Consider the following 19094-nt stretch of genomic DNA (forward strand, 5'->3'; position numbering starts at 1 on the left):
GTAGGACTTCCGCCCCTCCCTCCTTTCCTCTGTGGCCTGGCTGTGAGGTGAGCAGGCTTCCTGTGCTACACTCTCCACTCTGACGTGCTGACCCATCTAAATGAAATGGGGCATGGGACTGGCGAAGGATAGAACTGACTCCTGCAAAGTGGTTCTCTTCCAAACGTGGCTCACAGCACGCACATGCACACCCACACAAAGCATGAACACACACACATACCCCTACACACACACCTACAATAATAATAAATAAAACTTTAATTTAGAGTGAGCTGAAGAACCTATAATATTTAACAACTTCAGCATTCAAATTCCTTTCTGGTTTTCAGGGGGCCACAACACATGGAGAGAGAACTTTAAGTAGGAAAGAAGATAAAGTAGTGTTCTTTCTGTGACCTCTGGTGACAGAGAACCCAGAGCCCATCTCATAGTGTGGGATTCCTACCTTTTGGAATGGGTAGTCTATACTGTGCTCACTTTGGAGAAATCCTACACATCTGTCTGTGTTTGCATCTAATTACAACTGGCCATGTAGCTCAGTTGATGGAGTGCTTGCCCAGCATGCACAAGGCCCTGGATTCAACCCCCAGGACCCAGTAAACTAGGCATGCTGTAACCCCAGCACTTAGAAGGTAGAGGTAAGAGGATTGGAAGTTCAAGGTCATCCCTAGCAACACAGCAAGTGTGAGTGAAGTCAACCTAGGTTATATGAGAATCTGTCTCCCCCACTCACCACCACAAAAAAATTACAGGCTCAAACACACACAGCATGAAATATGAAATTTGAGTGGATAATGATGATTCAGATGAATAAAATCTTTAAATCATTAAAAGGTAAATAAAATTATACTGGAAGTGAGATTGTGAAGTGTATAGACTGTTCTAAAGGGGTCTGGGTTATGTAACTGGCTCTATTAGGTACTCAGAGCCAAGCATGAGGCTTAGGCAAGAGGATCAGAAGTTTGAGAGCAGCCTGGGCTATAAGTAAGATTTGCTTCCAAATAAGATGAAGAAGCGGTGTGTACAGTTCAGTGGTAGAGCACTTCACCACAAAAACAAATACACGAAGTTACTTAGAAAGTGTTACAGCTAGCTAACAGATTGCCACAAAAGCGCTAAACAATGTATTGAGATTTCTATCTGAGACTGGGCAGTGGTGTCACACGCCTCTAATCCCAGCAGTCAAGGGGCAAAGTCAGGTGGAGCTCTGTGAGTTCAAGGCCAGCCTGGTCTGCAAAGAGAGTTCCAGGACAGCTTGGGATACACAGAGGAATCGTGTCTCCAAAAAAGAGACAAAAAACAAAACCCACCCCCCCAAAAGGAAGGAAGGAAGGAAGGAAGGAAGGAAGGAAGGAAGAAGGAAGGAAGGAAGGAAGGAAGGAAGGAAGGAAGGAAGGAGGAAAGGAAGACTGATTCCTAGCTGACACTTGGGTGGGCCACATTCACTGCAAACCATTCTTCTCCTTCCACATCTTTTAGCCCCTCACATGAGAATTTGGAGGGACTTACCTGGACCTCACTGAGGAGTTCGCCCGGGGTTTACTATTTCCTACAAAGTCAGGAGAGCCTCCATGGAGAACGGCAGCTGCCCTGTGTCCTGTTGGGTCTCTCTTAGAGGCATGATCCTGGTTTGGCAAACTCGTCATTTCTAAACGTTCCTAGAAGAGGGAGAGTAAGACCCACATTAGTTGTCTGCACAAGTGGATGATAAGCATGGTATGGAATCGCCCACAGTACAGAAGAAATAGCTTATTTGATGGGGATGTTTTAGTTTCTGTCGCTGTCAGGAAGCAACTTAGGTGAGGAAGGGATTATTTCAGCTCACAATTCTGGGTCACAGTTCACCACTGTGGCAGGAGCTTGAGGCAGCTGGTCACATCCATGACAGTCAATAGCAGAGAGAAATGGGTGCAAGCATGCCTCATACTTGGCTAACTTCCTCTGCTCTTATATTGAGGAAACTACCTGACTCCATTTTAAAGGCAGGAGGCATTATGCTGTATTTTAAAAATGAGTTTCTATTTACTGTGAGAGCTGAGTTGCTCTATTTTCTGGGATCTGACCTTTCCCAACCCATGACCTGGATTTGCTTTTGAGAATACCCTGACCCTTCCTGATCCCTCCTAATCATATGGTGGGTGACCACATGATTGGTTTTTTGTTTGTTTGTTATTATTATCTTTTTTAAGGCAGTGTTTCTCTTTGTATCAGCCCTGGCTGTCCTGGAACTAGCTCTGTACACCAGTGACCATATGATTTTTTGAAAAATTTTTAAAAATTTCCTTATTGCCCCATTGTCTACCTTCTGTAAACTACTCGTGATTTTACTCCTTAAAAGGAGCCCAAGAGGTAGATTTGGGGATGCTCTCTTTAACCCAAGCTGGCCAGCTCTTGGGTATACCCCAATAAAAACCAAGCTTGCTTCAAATTTGGCTCAAATGATGGTCTTATTCTCCCCATTGGGATTAACAATACAGCTCAGGGACCAAAACCAGGGAATTATGTCCCTACAGTAGGCTAGATCTTTGGCAATCCAGCCTCCCACCCCCAGGCTTAACATAATATAAACATTCTCTCATAAAACTTTCTTCCTAGTGGTTCCAGGTTGTTGGGTTGACAATTACAGCCAACTATCACAGTTTACAGTGTAACAGACTCAACTTAAAAATGTGCAGGGGGCAGGGACACTAGCTGTACAAGCAAGCACAAGGAACAGGATATGGTGGTGTGTGCCACCAGGGAGGCAGAGAGGCAGAAACAGGAGGATCCTGGAGGCTTACTGGCTAGCCAGTCTAGACAATCAGTGAGCTAAGTTCAGTAAGAGACCCTGCCTCAAAAAATAAGGCTGAGGGGGCTGGAGAGACAGCTAGAGGTTAAGAGCACTGGCTGCTCTTCCAGAGGATCTGGGTTAGATTCTCAGCACCCATATGGCAACTCATAACTGTCTGTAACTCTAATCCCAGGGGATCTGATGCCCTCTTCTAGCCTCCTCAGGAACTGCATACTTGTGGCACATGGACATGTGTGCATGCAAAATACACTACTTATTAAAAAAAAAAAAAGGTGGCAAACAATTGAGGAAGCGAAGTTGACCCAGCCTCCACATATCCACACAATTTGGAGTGTATATATCCAACAGAGTGCATCCCTCCAGCTGACCCTGGATCATCAAGTGAAGACCAGGTCACAGCTTTCAGAGAATGAGACTTTTATATGTGGAAGAGCTTAGACTCTGTTTAGAAAGTCAGGGAGATAGAGCTAGAGGAGAGGATCAGAGACTGGTAGTTCAAAAAAAGAATGGCTGCTGGGAGGTAGTCCAGAGGCAACAGAAAATCAGATTTGGATGCATCTTTACCCAAGGGTGACCTCATTACAGTCCCTTTGTCTTTAAGATGAGAAAAGACAGTCACAAAAGAGTGTCTAAAGTCACAACAGGCAGCAGAACAATAAAAGCTTAAATAAGATCCCTGCTGCATGGGAACCTTCCAGCAAAATACCTGAAGGACAGTGAGGAGTGCCCCCATCACATCAGCAGTTTGTTCTTTTTAAATCTGCTAGGAAAGCATTCCAGCACCAAATTAAGTTTCAGGCAGGCGTGTAAGGTTTCATTCACTCTTTATAAGAACAAACTTTTGTTTGTTAATAAAAATTCTATTCCAAGCTAATTAACAAAATTCCAATGCCCTCTCTTTGGACTCATTTGATAAATTGCTGTAATTATGTAAACTGAAGTCATTTACAGACGATATACAACACTGAATTTTATCACCTATTTGGGAAATCTAAAAATACATAATAAACACCGCAGTGCTTATGTACGTGCTCTCAGGGCTAGGAGTGCTGAGGCAGAAGAATTGCTATGAGTATAAGGATAGCCTATAAAATATTATGAATTCAAAGCCAGCCTAGGATACATAGTAAGATCCTGTCTCAAGCCCTTCTACCACAAATAAGAAAACAAAACATACAAACAAACAGCCAGAAAATATAACAGATGAAAGTTTTTGTGTTTTAAATTTTAGCACAGGATAGAAAAGTGCCTTCAATGGAAATACAGACATTTTATAGGAGGAAGTGCAAAACCCTCGGCACAGTAATGGCCAGCACCTGCTTAGCCATTTCCTTCCTTTTCTTCTCCTCTTTGATCTCCTCTTTCCTTCTCTGAATCTCGTGGAGAATTTCCTGTTGCTGAAATAAAACAGACCAGGTCAGACACCAATCTCTAAAACGTACACAACAGGTAAACTCAGGAATCACATAGCTTTTGAATTCCCACGACCCAAAGTCCTTGTCTCCTGAGATCCACACAATGAGCTTAGAGGAGCCACACCTCATTTGTGCTGCCAACATTCTTGGGAAGCAGCCTTAAGTCAGCATTGTCATCTGCCTGTGTGCAGGTACCGGGTACCAGCGCTGCTCTCTGCCTTGGGGCTGGGGTGAAGGCCCAGGTACCATGTCTATCTTCTATGACCTTAATCTTAATCTGTCTTGTCCATCACCCCTTTAAGTATTAAAACCAGTATTTTGATCTTCATCAATTTTTCTTAGTTCCCCACAACTCTAAATTGTATCAAAACTATTAAGGAAGTCATCAGAAACATTAATAGCAATGATACAAAATGTGGGAACATAACCTATACTTACAGGTAGCTACAGCAGTACACCAAAAAGACTGTTAAATCCCACTAGCTTCTAATGATGAGCAAATATGTGACCAGACACACTTTAGTAGGAGCTAAGCAACAGTGGATGAGATCCATCTCAACAGAAGATAAAGGATGTAGAAGGGTAGGTTTGCTCAGTGATAACAGCACAGGATAGCGGAAACAATGAAGAAACAAGAACTGGGCACAGGCGCCTAGAAACAGAAAGGGGCTACTTTGGAAGAGGAAGGATGCCAGAGAATGGAGAAAGGGAGAGATGAGGGAGGGTAGCAGAGAGAACAGAGTCACTAGCCAGTCAGAGAAGGAGCAAGATATGCAGGAGGACAGATAAATGTCACAAATCACATAGCAGCACATAGATGAATAGAAATGGGGTTAATTCAGCTGGGCAGTGGCGGCGTACGCCTTTAATCCCAGCACTCGGGAGGCAGAGGCAGGTGGATCTCTGTGAGTTTGAGGCCAGCCTGGTCTCCAGAGCGAGTGCCAGGATAGGCTCCAAAGCTACACAGAGAAACCCTGTCTCGAAAAACCAAAAAGTCTGGTGAGGACAGAAAAATCCAACTGTACCCACTTAAGTTCTCAGTAAGTCGATTGATTGGATAAACAGAAAACAATTTAAATTAAAATCAAGAAGGAAATCCAGGTTATAAACCATCTTCAACTTAAAGGATTTTAGAGCCGGGAAACAGTTCCTGCTTAAGACAGACTAAAGGAAGAATAGAGATGCTTAGTAAACATGAAAGTCAGTTTAACCCTGGCTCTTCTGCTCACTGGACATTAGACACGTCTCACAGTCAAGAGGAAAAGCCTCCAGATCCAAGGAACTCCTGTACAGCTTGGCAGGAAGCCCAGTCACACCCCCTTTCTCTCAGTCCTGGAGAAGGGCTCTAAGGGCAGCAGAGATGGCTTCAGGGAGGAGCTGTGTAATGTGTCTTTCCAATGAACTCGTAGGGATTTCTCTCACATAAATGCATATTTCTTCAATCAAATGCCAAGCAAAACTCACAGACACATTCATAGGCAGAGATGGAAGATACATGGATGCCTGCAGGCCTCCAGGCCGAGCAGCACCCATAGCCATTTCTTACCTCCTGTTCCTCCTTCCGTCTGGCCTCTAGCAACCTCTGCTCTTTCTCCTGAGCCTGCCTCTCCAGCATTTCTTCATGGAAAGACTTTGGAGGGGGCTTGTTATGCTCACTGAGAAATGACTGCACATGGTGTGCCAGCTCAAATATCATCACCTACACATGTAAACAAAAAACAACCACAAATGATTAGATGATGGCACAGGGCAGGGCCACCCAGCAACACGATCAGCAGGCAATCAGACTGACACCTGCCATGCCAGCATTCCCTTTGCTCTGACATGTTTGGAATTAGGTAGATGACACAATGACAGCAGGAAAAGCTTTGAAAGGGTTCACTGAGTCTGTGATCAAGATTAATTGCTACTTAGATAAATAAAAAGCTTCTTCTCTTGTGTGTGTGTGTGTGTGTGTGTGTGTGTGTGTGTGTGTGTGTTAGACCTACTCAAATTTACTGTCATTCCCCTAAACATCTGTATAAATAAAGCTGAAAAATAGATATCTAAGACTGCAGACAGGGGATGGCTGTCTTCCCAAGTGGAAAGCCTGTTTCCATGACAGCTGGGCAGAATGCTCCCAGGAGCATCAGCACTGTCACTTGTTCACACAGCACACTGATCAGAGGCCCAAAAGCAAGTTTATAAAGCCCTCACTTCCTCCCTTCTGGCAATGAACCAGCAGGAGGCTGATCAACACCTCAAGAGTCAGCCAGACTCAGGCAGGAAAGGGGACAGAAAAAGCCGCTCTAACCTCTAGGCCAAGCCAAAAGCCATACCTGGGATGGGAAGTCAATAGCACAAGGGGTTCCATGACCACACCGACTGGCACCCAGCCCAGGGTACAGTGGCCAAGCTACTCCTGTCAATTGAGGAATGTGGCCCTGAGGTTCTTGCCCCACAATTATCAGAGAGCGTTTTGTTTTGTTTTGTGGTTGTTTTTTTTTTTTTTTTTTTTTTGGTTTTTCGAGACAGGGTTTCTCTGTAGCTTTGGAGCCTATCCTGATACTCTCTCTGGAGACCAGGCTGGCCTCGAACTCACAGAGATCCACCTGCCTCTGCCTCCCAAGTGCTGGAATTAAAGGCGTGCGCCACCAACACCCGGCTCAGAGAGCGTTTTAAATGTCTTATTTCTTCATGCTTCTTCTAAAGGGGCCTGAGTGTTGGTAACACAGTCCCTTAGGAGGATTGAGAGTCCATTCATTGGCATCCCGCCTTCCAGGGAGGGAGTGTTCCACCAGCCTTTGCTGGTGGAGTTGATTTAGTTTTTGTTTTACCAGAAGCTGTGGTGTTTGATGAGTATGTCTTGACCTAGAGTTGAGAAGTGCCAGTCTAGATTCTAAGAGGCAAGTGCTAAGACAAGACTAAGGAAGTCTGGGAAAAGCAGGCAATTCCTACCACTTTGAGAAACCATTTCTAAAGCAGAAAGAGGCAGGACCACAGCTGTCAAAAGTTTGCTTTCACTGATTTAACTTCCTAGCGTTTTCTGAACAAGTGAAGCCTGATAGTTTGTAGGACTGGATGAAAGCAACCATATTCCAAAGTGGCTCTTATGCTATACCCCTCTCCTGCCCATCAGATGGTTCAGGACTTGCCTCAGACTCTGCTTAGGGGCTTCTCCTGCCCTCCTTCCACTCTGGACCCATCACCATAATTCCCCAGAGCATTAGTGTCTCCAATCTGCATGGTCCTTAGACCGTGCTTTGTCTGTGCTCCTCACAGTGAAGCCAAATGGTTCCTTCACTGTAGCCTCCCCAGAACCAGCCAGTTTCAGCACAAGATGGACAGGTGGCAAACACCTGTTGTCTCGTGGAACCCATGAGTTTGATTTTACTAATTAAAAAAATAGAATCTGCTACATTTTGGACTACTTTCCAGGACTGATAAAGATCTACTAACATACAACCAGGCGTGGTAGTGCACACCTTGACTAATTCCAGCACTTAGGAGGCAAATCTCTCTGAGTTTGAGGCCAGTCTGGTTTCTATAGTGAGTTCAGGACAGCCAGGGACACATAGTGAGAGAGAACCTGTTTCAAAAAACCAACCAACCAACCAACCAACCAACCACCACAACAAAACATCCTTGTTGGGGGTGGGGGGGGTTGAGCATGTTGGCACACACATCTGATCCAGGACAATCAGAGCTATACAGTGCGACCCTGTCACCTTACCTCCCACAAGCCATCACTCCAAGGCAAATGGGAATGTTCCTGAGCATTGTTTTTGGTGCTGCTAAGAATGAAATGATTCATTTGAACAGCTGGTTATGAGGCAATGCCCCACCTCCATGAGTTCCTAAGCTTGTACTAACATTTATCTATATTCCATTTTATTTGAAAACAAAAACAGTTTTTTCAGAATTGAATTTTCAACTGCTAGGACTTCAGACCCATGGAAACAAACTTTAGACAAACAAGACACCTCTGCACAGCACAGTCCCACACCTTATGTCCTCAAATCTAACCCTGTGAAGATGTCTCACTGTCAGTTTTTTGCAGTTTGTGGGGAAGGCTCCAGCAGCATACTGTCCACCACTTAACACATGCAGTAAAAATGCCAGGTAATCATGATCTTCAACCACAGCTGTCATCTATTTCCAGTACTTTCCAAACTGAAACTGCTCCCAAACTTCCCATTCCTTGCTCTCCTAGCCCTGGCACCCACCATTCTTTCTGCCTCTGTGAATTTGATTTCATAGTATCAGGTATAGTGGTCTTACTACACCAGCTTAGTTCCCTCATTACAATGTCCTTAAGGTTGTACCATGTTGTGGTGGATGCCAAAACTCCCTTTCCATTTAAGGCTGAATGACCCTGCATTGCACTTTGACCTCCTAGACCAGCTATCTGTGGGATGATAGTGGTGATGTGGGTGTAGCAGCCAGGTAAATTGCTTCCCTGGCCAAGGGAAGCAACTGATACTCTCTAGGGAACTGTGTTACTAAGTTTTGACATTTAGTGAGGTAAGTACAGAAAATACATCTTTCACTTATGATGGGCTTTTCCTTATAGCTTGAAGAACATATGTAGGAATATTATAGTAACTTCATTATAGTTACACAAGAAAACTTAGGTGTTTCAGCTTATAAATAAAGGAACATGTTGCTGGAATACTACTCAGCAATAAAATCTAACAGTTACTGATACATCTAACCACTTGGAGAACTCTTCAGAGAACTGTACTGTGTGAAAAGATGCCAATCTCAAAAGGCTGCATACTGTATGAAACACCTCCAAAACGAGGTTATAGAAACAGAGAACAGATTAGTGGCTCTCAGGCTCACAGGAGAGACAGGGAAGTAGAATAGAGAAGAGGCTAAGAAGGGCATCGTGAGGGATCATTGTGGAGATGGAATTAGCCTATATCTTGACTACATTGCTGTCGGGATGGTGGCTATACCCCTATACTTAGAGCTGTAAATGTTTTACTGGGGCAGACTGAGTAGAGGGTGAATTCTGTATTATTCCCATAGTTCCAGCTTGGCAAGCCTTACCTCCCCACACTGCTTTTTGGCCAGTTCTTCAAGGTGTGATTTTAACAAATTAACACTTTCATTTGACAGACCTTTAGCATTCTTTAACTCTATTTCCGGAACTCTGAAAAACAAAACACAGAAAGGAGTTACCTGAGAAGGAAGTCTGCTCACATTAAGATCTGCTAGGTTCCCAGCAAACCTAAGCACCTGTACTATATGTATCAACCTCTCGGCTGAACCTCTCCTCGTGCCCTGCCATGTATCCCTTTAATCTCAGAAGGCCTTAAACTATATCCCAACAACTCCAGCGGACACAGTGCTCAGCACGGAGAGGCCTAAACCCTATGGAGAAGTGGGCAGGCCCAGCTAGACCCCACCTAGATGATACCAATTTAATGAATTCATTCAAATGTCCCAACATCAGTTACAGCCTCTGCCTCTAATGCCCTACATAAAAATCCTTCCTGCTCCTTGTCTGGCTGGTGTCTTGACTGTGTGCTCCTCTATATGGTAATTCTTGACCTTGACTTGGACCCACGGTCAGTCTAGTGCTCTGCACATCCTTGGGCTCCAGCAGGAAGCACGTGAAGAATGCCAGGTGAGAGCAGCCTTCATGATCTTTCTAGGATTCTCACAATGGGCTGCTCCTTTCACTCACTCTGAGTATAAATAAGGAGGGCATGCTCTCTCTCTCTCTCTCTCTCTCTCTCTCTCTCTCTCTCTCTGTGTGTGTGTGTGTGTGTGTGTGTGAGTGTGAGAGTGTGTATGAGTGTGAGTGTGAGTGTGTGTGTGTGGTACATCACATAATCCCAGCCTATTCCCAGGAGGCCTGGTTTGCTTGCTGTTTCATCCCTCAGAGCTCATTTAAGAAAATACTTTAAACTCAAGGAAATTACACAGTCAGCCTTAGGGTTTCCTTTTATTCCTAACCAAAAAACATCCATTAATAGCTCTCTGGGATTAAACAGAATGTATGTAGTTTTCTCAATGAGAAAGTGATTCATCACTTCCTGTTAGGCATTTCTAAGTGGTTCCTGGCATTTTACCTTGGTGAAGCCTTCCTCAGTATTATTCACCTACCTGTGTGTTCTCTCAGTGCTTCAATCCCACCCTGTGGGACAGGATGCTACAATCGTTATCTGCCTGGACAGATGAAATCTGGGAGATCTGGTTTATATTTCAAGAAAAGCTTAGTAATACCGAATTGCTTTGAGTCTGCATAGCCTATCATACCCAGGGTTCTCTCTCATGGAGGCATCAAGGATTACTGTGCCTAAATCAGCATTCTCTTATGTCACATTACTTAAAAAGGACCAGAACAAGCCGGGCAATGGTGGCAAACACCTTTAGTCCTAGCACTCAGGAAGCAGAGCAGAGCTCTGTGAGTTTGAGGCTAGCCTGGTCTACAAAGCTACACAGAGAAACCTTGTCTCGAAAAACCAGAAAAAAAAAAAAGAAAAGAAAAAAAAAAAAGAAGACCAGAACAGCTCCAGAATCATGTCTTAAATAATTGTTTCTCCGAGTGTCTTTGCGCATGTGCACATGTGTTCCTGTGCATGTAGAGGACAGAGGTCAACATTAGGTGTTGCTTCTAGCAGCTATCTACCTTATTTTTTGAAGACAGAATCTATCACTGGGACATGGTACTCACTCATAAGGCTAGGCCAGCTGGATCACCAAGCCCCAGGTATCATCAGCTTTGGGAGTACTAGGTACACCATCACATTCAGCTTTTTACATGCTTGTTGGGGATCAAATCCAGGTCCCTGTGCTTACACAGTAAGCACTTTACTGATTTATCTCTCTGGCACTTACATAATTCAAAAAATTATCTATTTTTATTCTGTGTGTATGGATGGTTGTTTTCTGGCATGTATGTCTGTGCACCCAGAAGAGGGTATCAGTTAGAATTTCTACTGCTGTGATGAAATGCCATGACTGAAAAGCAAGTTGGGGAGGAAAGAGTTTATTTGGCTTACACTTCCACATTGCTGTGTATCACTGAAAAAGTCAAGAACAGGAGCTCAAACAGGGCAAAGATCCTGGAGGCAGGAGCTGATGCAGACATCATGGAGGGGTGCTGCTTACTGCCCAGCTTTCTTATAGAACCCAGGACCACCAGCCCAGGGATGGCATCACCGACCAAGGGCTGGGCCCTCCCTCATTGATCACTAACTAAGAAAATGCCTTACAGCTGGAGGCATTTCTTCAACTGAGGCATCTTCCTCTCTGATGACTCTAGCTTGTGTCAAGCTGACACACAAAACCAGCCAGTACAGATCCCTTAGAACTAGACTTACAGACAGTTGTGAACCACTATGTGGGTGCTGGGACTTGAACCTGGGTCCTCTGCAAGAGCGGCCTGTGTGCTTAATCACTGAGCCATTTCTCCAGCTTTCCTGTCCTACATAATTTTTTTGGCCAGGTATGAGAGTGTACACCTTTAGTCCCAACACTTGGAAGGCAGAGTTGGGTAGATCTCTGTGAATTTGAGGCCAGTGTGATCAGTATACTGTGTTCCAAGCCAGTCAAGGCTACACAATAAAACCTTGTCTCAAAAAAAATCTATATAGCAATATTAACAGAACCAAACAGTCATGTACTATATCAATTAAACTTTAATCTTTTATGTCCTTGACATGTTAGTAATAATTTTGTGTTATTGATATTACTTTTTTAACTTTCTAATTTCTTAGCATTTCTATGTTGTTTTAAAAAGTCATCCCATGTTTGTATCAAATGAACATATAATCTATCTGAAGATTTTTTTGGAGTTAGTATATTTTCAATTAGGGCAGTTTTAGTTTCCCAGGAAACATTTATCAATAACTGGAGACTTTTCGGTTATCACAACCCAGGGATGGGGTGTTTGGCAGACAAGTCAGGATTAAGACTCAACTTCCTATCATACATAGGATAGCTCAAAGATCTTCCTGTTAAACATATCAGTAGCTGCAAAGCAAGAAATTGGGCTCTAGTGTTCTCTTTTGTGGCCTCGAACTCACAATCTTCTGGACTCAACTTCTCAAATACTGGGATCAGAGGCATGAACCTCCTGCCTGTCTCTAGTCTATTTACTTTCAGAAATTATGCTATAATTAGTACTTTAGTACTCATATACCTGGGCTTTTCATGTTGACTTTTTAAGAACAAACATTTGATTGCTTGAATCTATGGTACAATAAAGAATATGTTACCAGCGATCTTTGGCCACAGTTTCTGGCTTAGAGGCCCCATTACCCTTGGAATTCCCTGAGTGAGAGATCTCAAGGGAGCATCTTACATTCTTCATCACAAACCCTTTTCAACCAAACCAGAGATTATGAGGCAAGGTTAACTATTGTTGGGCACCTGCACAGTGTCAGGATGGAGATAGTTACAGATAGCTCAAGCCTTGACTATGGGATGAGGCATTCCAACCATACCCCAGACCTTTGATGAGGGTGTTCCTGGAGACTGAGCTCAATAACCAATGGCCAGTGACTTAGCTACTACTTCTCAGTCATGCCTATAGTGCAAAACCTCCCCAGCTCTCATGAACAGCAGGGTTCAAGGAAGCAGCGAGCTGCTGAACACATAGAGGTGCTGAGGATGGCAGCCTGGAAAGGACATACAACTCCATGCCCTTCTCTATGCTCTGTCCCTATGCTTCCTTATTTGGCTGTTTTAGATCAAATCCTTTACAACAAACCAGCAAATTAGTTTTCCTGAGCTCTGTGAGTCATTCTAGCAAGTTACCAAATCTGAGGAGGTTGTGGGAATCCCCAAACCTGACATTTAAGCAAGAACTGTTGTGAGAAAGTGAGCCCTTGACCTGAGCAATATGTACAAACAGACAGTGTCAGTACCATGTACACCATGTCATGAGACACACACACACACACACACACACACACACACACACACAAACCAGAGAGCCCCATCTTAGTTTTATTTCATAATCCCAATTATTTTCTTATGAATTAACTCCCACATGCTCCCTCAACACTGCTGGAAGCTCACAAGTTACTGACTTCAGTCAGACTTGACCTGCCTACAGATTCTTCACCATGTGTTAAGATCATAGACTCCACTCATGTTCCACCCACTGTGGAAAGCAGCACTGCCTTTCAATTGCCACTCTCCTTAAAACCCCTCACGTGTTCCTGCACAGTAAGTTAGATCTGCCTGACACCATCTCAGCCAATGTGGAGGATCTGGAGAACATTTACAGAAGAGCCCATTGAGGCCTGATGGCTCAGGCTTTTGTTTGGGCGGTGATATCACCTGCCTGGGTGTTTATGACTATGCAAAGTTTGTGGTGGTGGGTGACTGGGATAGTCAAGGTCTGTATTACTGGAACAGTCCTGGAGCATAAGGGACAACCCTGTGCCATCTGGTCAGGCTCATGCTGCTCCACTGAGAAAAACAGCAGCTCCAACCATCCCTTCCTCTCTATTCCAGGCAGAGCAGAAGGCCACCTCATTTCCAATAGCTATGAAGGAGGTGCTTATTAGCTTGCCACACCTTTATCCCAAGCATCTAGATCTCCCTTCTTTCTAGAGTCCTAGAATTAAAGAAACATTAAAATGGCAAACGCAAAAAAGCTAGTCAATGAGCAAACATCAGTATACATAACAAGTATTCCACAACTACAAGCAGACTTAAGACAGCTTTTGTGAGAATGGCGAGGGCTGATGTAGTGTTATAGAAATACAGATGACAGGAAGACAGAAGGAAAGAGAAAATATTTCTAACTGTAATGTTTCAATGTTGTTAAAACTGAAACGACATCAAAGCTACTTATAAAGGTACTCACACATCTGGGTATGTTGGTGGGCACTTGACCCTCAGGTCCAACTTCACGTACACTTCTTCACCAGTTAGGCCCTGAGGGTACAGAACTAAATTGATTTCAGGAGGCTCTTTTACCTAAAAGATAAAAAGAACACATCTCTCTCTGTTTTCTTCCCCCCCTGGATAGTCGATATTTTTTAATTTTACTATTTTATGTGTATGGGTGTTTTGCCTGCATGCAAATCTGTCTCTGGTGCCTGGGGGTTGGAAGGGGGCATCAGGTCCCCTGGAACTGGAGGTACAGATGTTTGTGAGCTGCCATGCCGGTGCTGGGACTCAGACTCAGGTCCTCTGGAGGAGCAGACGGAGCTCTTAAGCACTGAGCCATCTCTCCAGTCCCTGGAGAAACAATCTTAATGAGGACGATAATGATCACCTTAGCTAAAAAGTTCTACTCCCAAATTTTGTTAAGTAATCATGGTTTACATTAATAGGTGTTGGGTCATATTTCCAAAAGCACAGTTTAAAAACAAAACTCATGCCAGAAGGTTTCAAAGGTATCAAAGGAATCAGAAGCTACACACTAGAAGGCAGATGAGCAGTTCCAAATGATGGGGAGAGCTGTAAAGAAAACAGGGCTGAGTGATGGGACAAGGTGGTGGAGGGAGAAGCTACCTAAGCAGGTAGGGGAGGGAGAGCCTCTGAACAGGGGATACAGGCTGAGCATCTCCTGCCTGAAATGCCTGAGGTGGGTTTCAAAGTGTAGAGATATGGGATTTTGAAATATTAGCATATTTTTAAATCTTTCTTTGGGGAGTATTTCAGAATTCAGATTTCAAGATGATGGATGCTCATCTTGTATTTGGATTGAAATTTGAACACTGAGGCATTTGCAGGGGAAACCCTTGGGAGAATCCCAGAATATTTTTGTAGCTGCATGTGCTTTTTCAGTCAGCTGCTTTTCACCAAATCACCAGATACTGTATGGTCCATCCATTTCAACCTCCTTTCCCCCCATTCCAGCCACCAAGATCAGCTGAAGGTCTTTCTTGGTTACCTCATTTTTAGCTTTGTATACAGTGGTCTCCTAGGCAGAAACTTTGTTAGTGACCATCCTTACTTACGATTAAATCTATTACAACTAACTACATTAGAAGCAGGGGTGTATGAAAGGACACCAGTGCCCTACATATCCTCCTCAAGGATATGGCAGGTGCCAGCTGGCCTGCGATCGCTGGCCCAGAACCCTGTTTGTCCTGCTGTCTAGCTTGGCTATCTCGTACCCAACTACAAGCCTTTCCACTCATCTTCATCAGTGCTTCAGATTCTACCATTTTCACCCTAACTCTTCCTTTTAACCCCAGCCTGCTGTCACCAAAATATACAGGAGCAGCTTGCAGTTGTTACCACAGGCAATTTTCTGTTACTACCTACAAGCAGCTAGCTCCTGTGGCAACTCTTGCTTAGGTCTCTGATCATTTAATGAACAGTGTTTGAAGTGTAAGAGAACTCGTTCAGATGTGGTCCCTGGGGAATGCTGAGGTCAGTACGCTGAGACTGGCAGAGATGGGTGCCCCCAAAGGTCAAAAGGACGCCAGTTTGCCTGGGCATGTGAGAAGGGAGGGCCAAAGAAAGCAGGTGTGATGGGAAATGGATGTCCACACAGGGCTTTGCCAGCCAGGTAACAAACCTGGCAGGACTTAAAGATTGCAATGGTAAGATAGAACACACACTTCAAAAGACCATCTGGCTGCTGGGTAAGGAATGAATGGAGAAGACCGAAAGCAGAAATAAAAAGCTAATATGGCTGGGTTGTAGCTCAGTGGTAGTGTTTGCCTAGCATGTATAAGGGTCTGGGTCATATCCCCAGTACTGTGAATTTCAAACAAACAAGAAAATGATTATAACAATCCAGCCAGTGTGGGATACCCAGAGAAGGTGGGAATGTGTGGGAGAGGGAAGAGAAAATGGATTTGAGATCAAACTGAGAGAGCTCTGGCTATGGAGGAGACAAAGGAAAGGTGGTGGAGAATGATAGAATTTATGGCTGGGGCCCACGAAGAACCACAGGTTGTGACCTTGACAGATCAGTGCTATGGGCCCCTTACACAGAGCAAGTGCTGAGGAATGAGCAAGTGGACATTGCAAATCCAGATGGCTCCTTCAAGGCTTGAACATTAAGGGGGACAGGGAACAGGGCCAGAGGTGAGTGGGTGGGTGTGGCTGAGATGACATGAAATCAAGGGAGGGATTTTTGTTCTTATTTTAAAGAAACACTAAGGCACGTGAGGATGTTGATGGGAATGTTTGAGAGAGCAGGCTGGCATAGTGAGGATCCTAGACACAGCAAGGCATCTGGGATGATGGGTGTTCCGGGTACAAAGCACGAGGGGGGACGGGGCAGAGGGGGGGAGTGGTCAGGAGAGGCTGGGATTTCCTTAGCAGAGCCCAGAGGAGTGGGGTGAAACCACTAGACGAAGGGCCTCCTGTTCCCTCTCTAACCACAGCAGGCCAACATTGTAGTTTTACACGCCAAAAGAATTCTGCATAGGAGTTATTTTGTTGCTGGAAAGGACATGGAAATGTGATACCGTGATCATGCTCCTTAAATAGTTATTAAATTACTTAAATTAGCGAGTGCTAAGTGCGTGTTTATGTGAATGTATGCCACCTGTAGACAGATACCCAAAAACACCAAAGGAGGGTGCTGGGTCCCCTGGAGCTGTAGTTGCAAGCGTCATGAGCTGGGAAACTCAGGCCCCTGGAAAAGCAGGGAGCACTCTTAACTGCTGAGCCCCAAATAGCCTCATTAAAAAAAAAAATAAGTTTTTAATTAGGGAAAATTTCAAATGAAAGTAGAGACAATGATACAATAGAACCTTGTACCTGCCATGACTTTTCTACAATTACCTATTTCTAGCCCTTTTTTAGCTGAGGCTTACTCTTTGAGAAAACTCACACTGAACTAGGGACTTTTCAGGACTCCTCAGACTACTTTCCGGCTAGCAGGCCAAGGGTGAAGGCAAAGCCAGATGTAGCAGAGCACTGTACATTGAAAACTTTCCCCAAACACCAGGGCCATCATGGCCTCCTGGACTGAGCCTGGCTCTAGATGCCCAGCCCCCTCTCTATTACATAGAAAATGAATCTATCTGGATTCAACTAACTTCCTTGGGAAAGGGTCTATGGAGGCCATGGCTAATGCTCTGAGTCACTGAAGCAGGAAGCAAGCTTGAGGAGACAGCAGCTCACTGGAGAATCACATAGCACTAAGACACTGTACAGGGAATACTTAATGAAGTACAAATGAGCCCATGGAATGATTGCTAGCAAACTACAGGAAAAGGCTTTGATAGCCAGCTCCTGGGACCACTGGGGATCACGGAAGGGTAATGGTATGCAGAACCCTGGACTGAATAAAACATATCCAGCAATATATTCCTTGGTTGGAGCAGCTAAGATTCTCAGGAAGGTTAAAAGTCTAGATACTGCCACAGTGCAGCAACACCAGAGAACCAGTAACCAACGTTTAGGAACAAGGATAGAACATGATTTGAAGTGAGGAGACACCCAAGGCATAAAGGTTTCCACTTTAAGAGCTCTAGGAGCCCAGTGATGGTGGCTCACATGTAAGAACAGACCACAGCCACTCAGGAAGGACACAGGATGAGTTGAAGCCTAATAACTTATTAGGGTGTAAGTTGCAAGTGTGAGCTGCAAAGAAAAAGAACAGGCCACTGAAGCAACAGGCTGACTGGCTATGCCAAAGGCCCTTATTTTGGCTGACAGAGTTAAATGGCCACTGTAGTATTTCTTAGAAAAAGACTACTAGTTATCTTCAGTACCCAGTTTCCCCTTTATTTTGTAACAATAGAACCACTGACAGTTTAGCTGGATATTATCTCCCAGGCTACTTTGCAGCTAAGTTGAGCCACTGAATTTCTGGAAAATGGAGGGAATTGAGATCCATTGTATGCAGGGCAAGGGATGGAGCTGCTGTTTGGCATCTGTCTAGGGGTGTGAGTCCCTGGATTCAGTACCCAAACCATGGCAAGGGGCAGGGTGGGGTGGGGTGGGTGGTGGTGGAGATAATCGAGCGCAATTTAGAGAAAATGATCTTAAATAAAAGGATACAACAATTTTTTTTTTCTGATTTGGGGTTTTGCTACATAGCCCAGGCTGGCCCCAAACTCATAATCCTTGTCTAAGCCTTCTGAGGACTGGGATTACAAGTCTGTGCCACTGTGCTCAGCTTCATATGCAGCTTCTTCCCTATTTCTTCTTCAAACAGGTTGGAATAAAGCTATGAAAGCTGGAGTGTGGATACCTGTGTTAAACCACAAGGGTACATTAAGGGCAGAACATCCTTAGCAAGACAGAAGAGCTCCTGGACCCCAGGTTTTACGTGCAAAAACTCCATCGTTAGGTTCTCTGGCATATGTAGCTACATTTAATACTAGCCATTACAAGCTTACTGAAAGAGAAACTTTATCCAGCAACCAGTGGAAACATATGCAGACCCACAGCCAAACATTAGGCAGAGCTTGGGAATCCTGAAGAAGGGATTGTAGGCGCCTGAGGAGTCAAGGACACCATAAGAAAACCTACTGAATCAACTAACCTGGGCTCCTAGGGACTCACAGAGACTGAACCAACAACCAGGGAGCCTGCATGGGACTGACCTAGCCCCTCTGCATATATGTTACAGTTGTGTAGCTTGGTCTTCTTCTGGGACTTCTAACAGAGGGAGCAGGGGCTGCCTCTGACTCTTTTGCTGGTGTAGGGTCCCTTTTCCTCATACTGGGTTGCCTCATTCAGCCTTCAACTTGATATGCCATGGGAGGGGCCCTCCTCTAAATAGAAATGGAGGAGGAGTAGATGTGGGCTGGTGCAGAGGGGAGACGGTGCGGGGTGGGGGGAGGGGAAATAGCAGTTAGGTTGTAAAAAAAATAAAAGTATTTAACAACTATATGAACTGGATGTTTGCTGGGGTAAGGTCTCCTTCATCCTTACAGATGACAAATGGCCATAAGAAATCAATGATCATAAGCATTTTGATGTACCCAATCCAAAGGAAGACTGCATTTATGGATATC

General features: G+C 44.4%; 1 protein-coding gene across 5 annotated transcripts in view; it reads right to left on the reverse strand.

Annotated features, from left to right (window-relative positions):
- Eif2ak4 (eukaryotic translation initiation factor 2 alpha kinase 4) overlaps positions 1–19094 on the reverse strand; it is a 94645-nt gene that overhangs the window by 68318 nt on the left and 7233 nt on the right. For 4 of the 5 annotated variants that reach the window (XR_004770563.1, XM_027422216.2, XM_027422213.2 and 1 more), the window contains exons 2-6: positions 14021–14133; positions 9241–9343; positions 5753–5905; positions 4108–4188; positions 1510–1658 (exon numbers count right to left, since the gene is read on the reverse strand). Coding sequence is in view for 4 of the 5 variants with exons in the window: in XM_027422216.2 (XP_027278017.1) it covers positions 1510–1658; positions 4108–4188; positions 5753–5905; positions 9241–9343; positions 14021–14133 (599 nt within the window). In the remaining variant the exon portion in view is untranslated. The remainder of the gene's footprint in view (positions 1–1509; positions 1659–4107; positions 4189–5752; positions 5906–9240; positions 9344–14020; positions 14134–19094) is intronic. The other variant, XM_027422214.2, reaches the window with a different exon arrangement.

The sequence above is a fragment of the Cricetulus griseus genome, chromosome 6, assembly GCF_003668045.3.
Source record: "Cricetulus griseus strain 17A/GY chromosome 6, alternate assembly CriGri-PICRH-1.0, whole genome shotgun sequence".
NCBI classification, from domain to species: domain Eukaryota; kingdom Metazoa; phylum Chordata; class Mammalia; order Rodentia; family Cricetidae; genus Cricetulus; species Cricetulus griseus.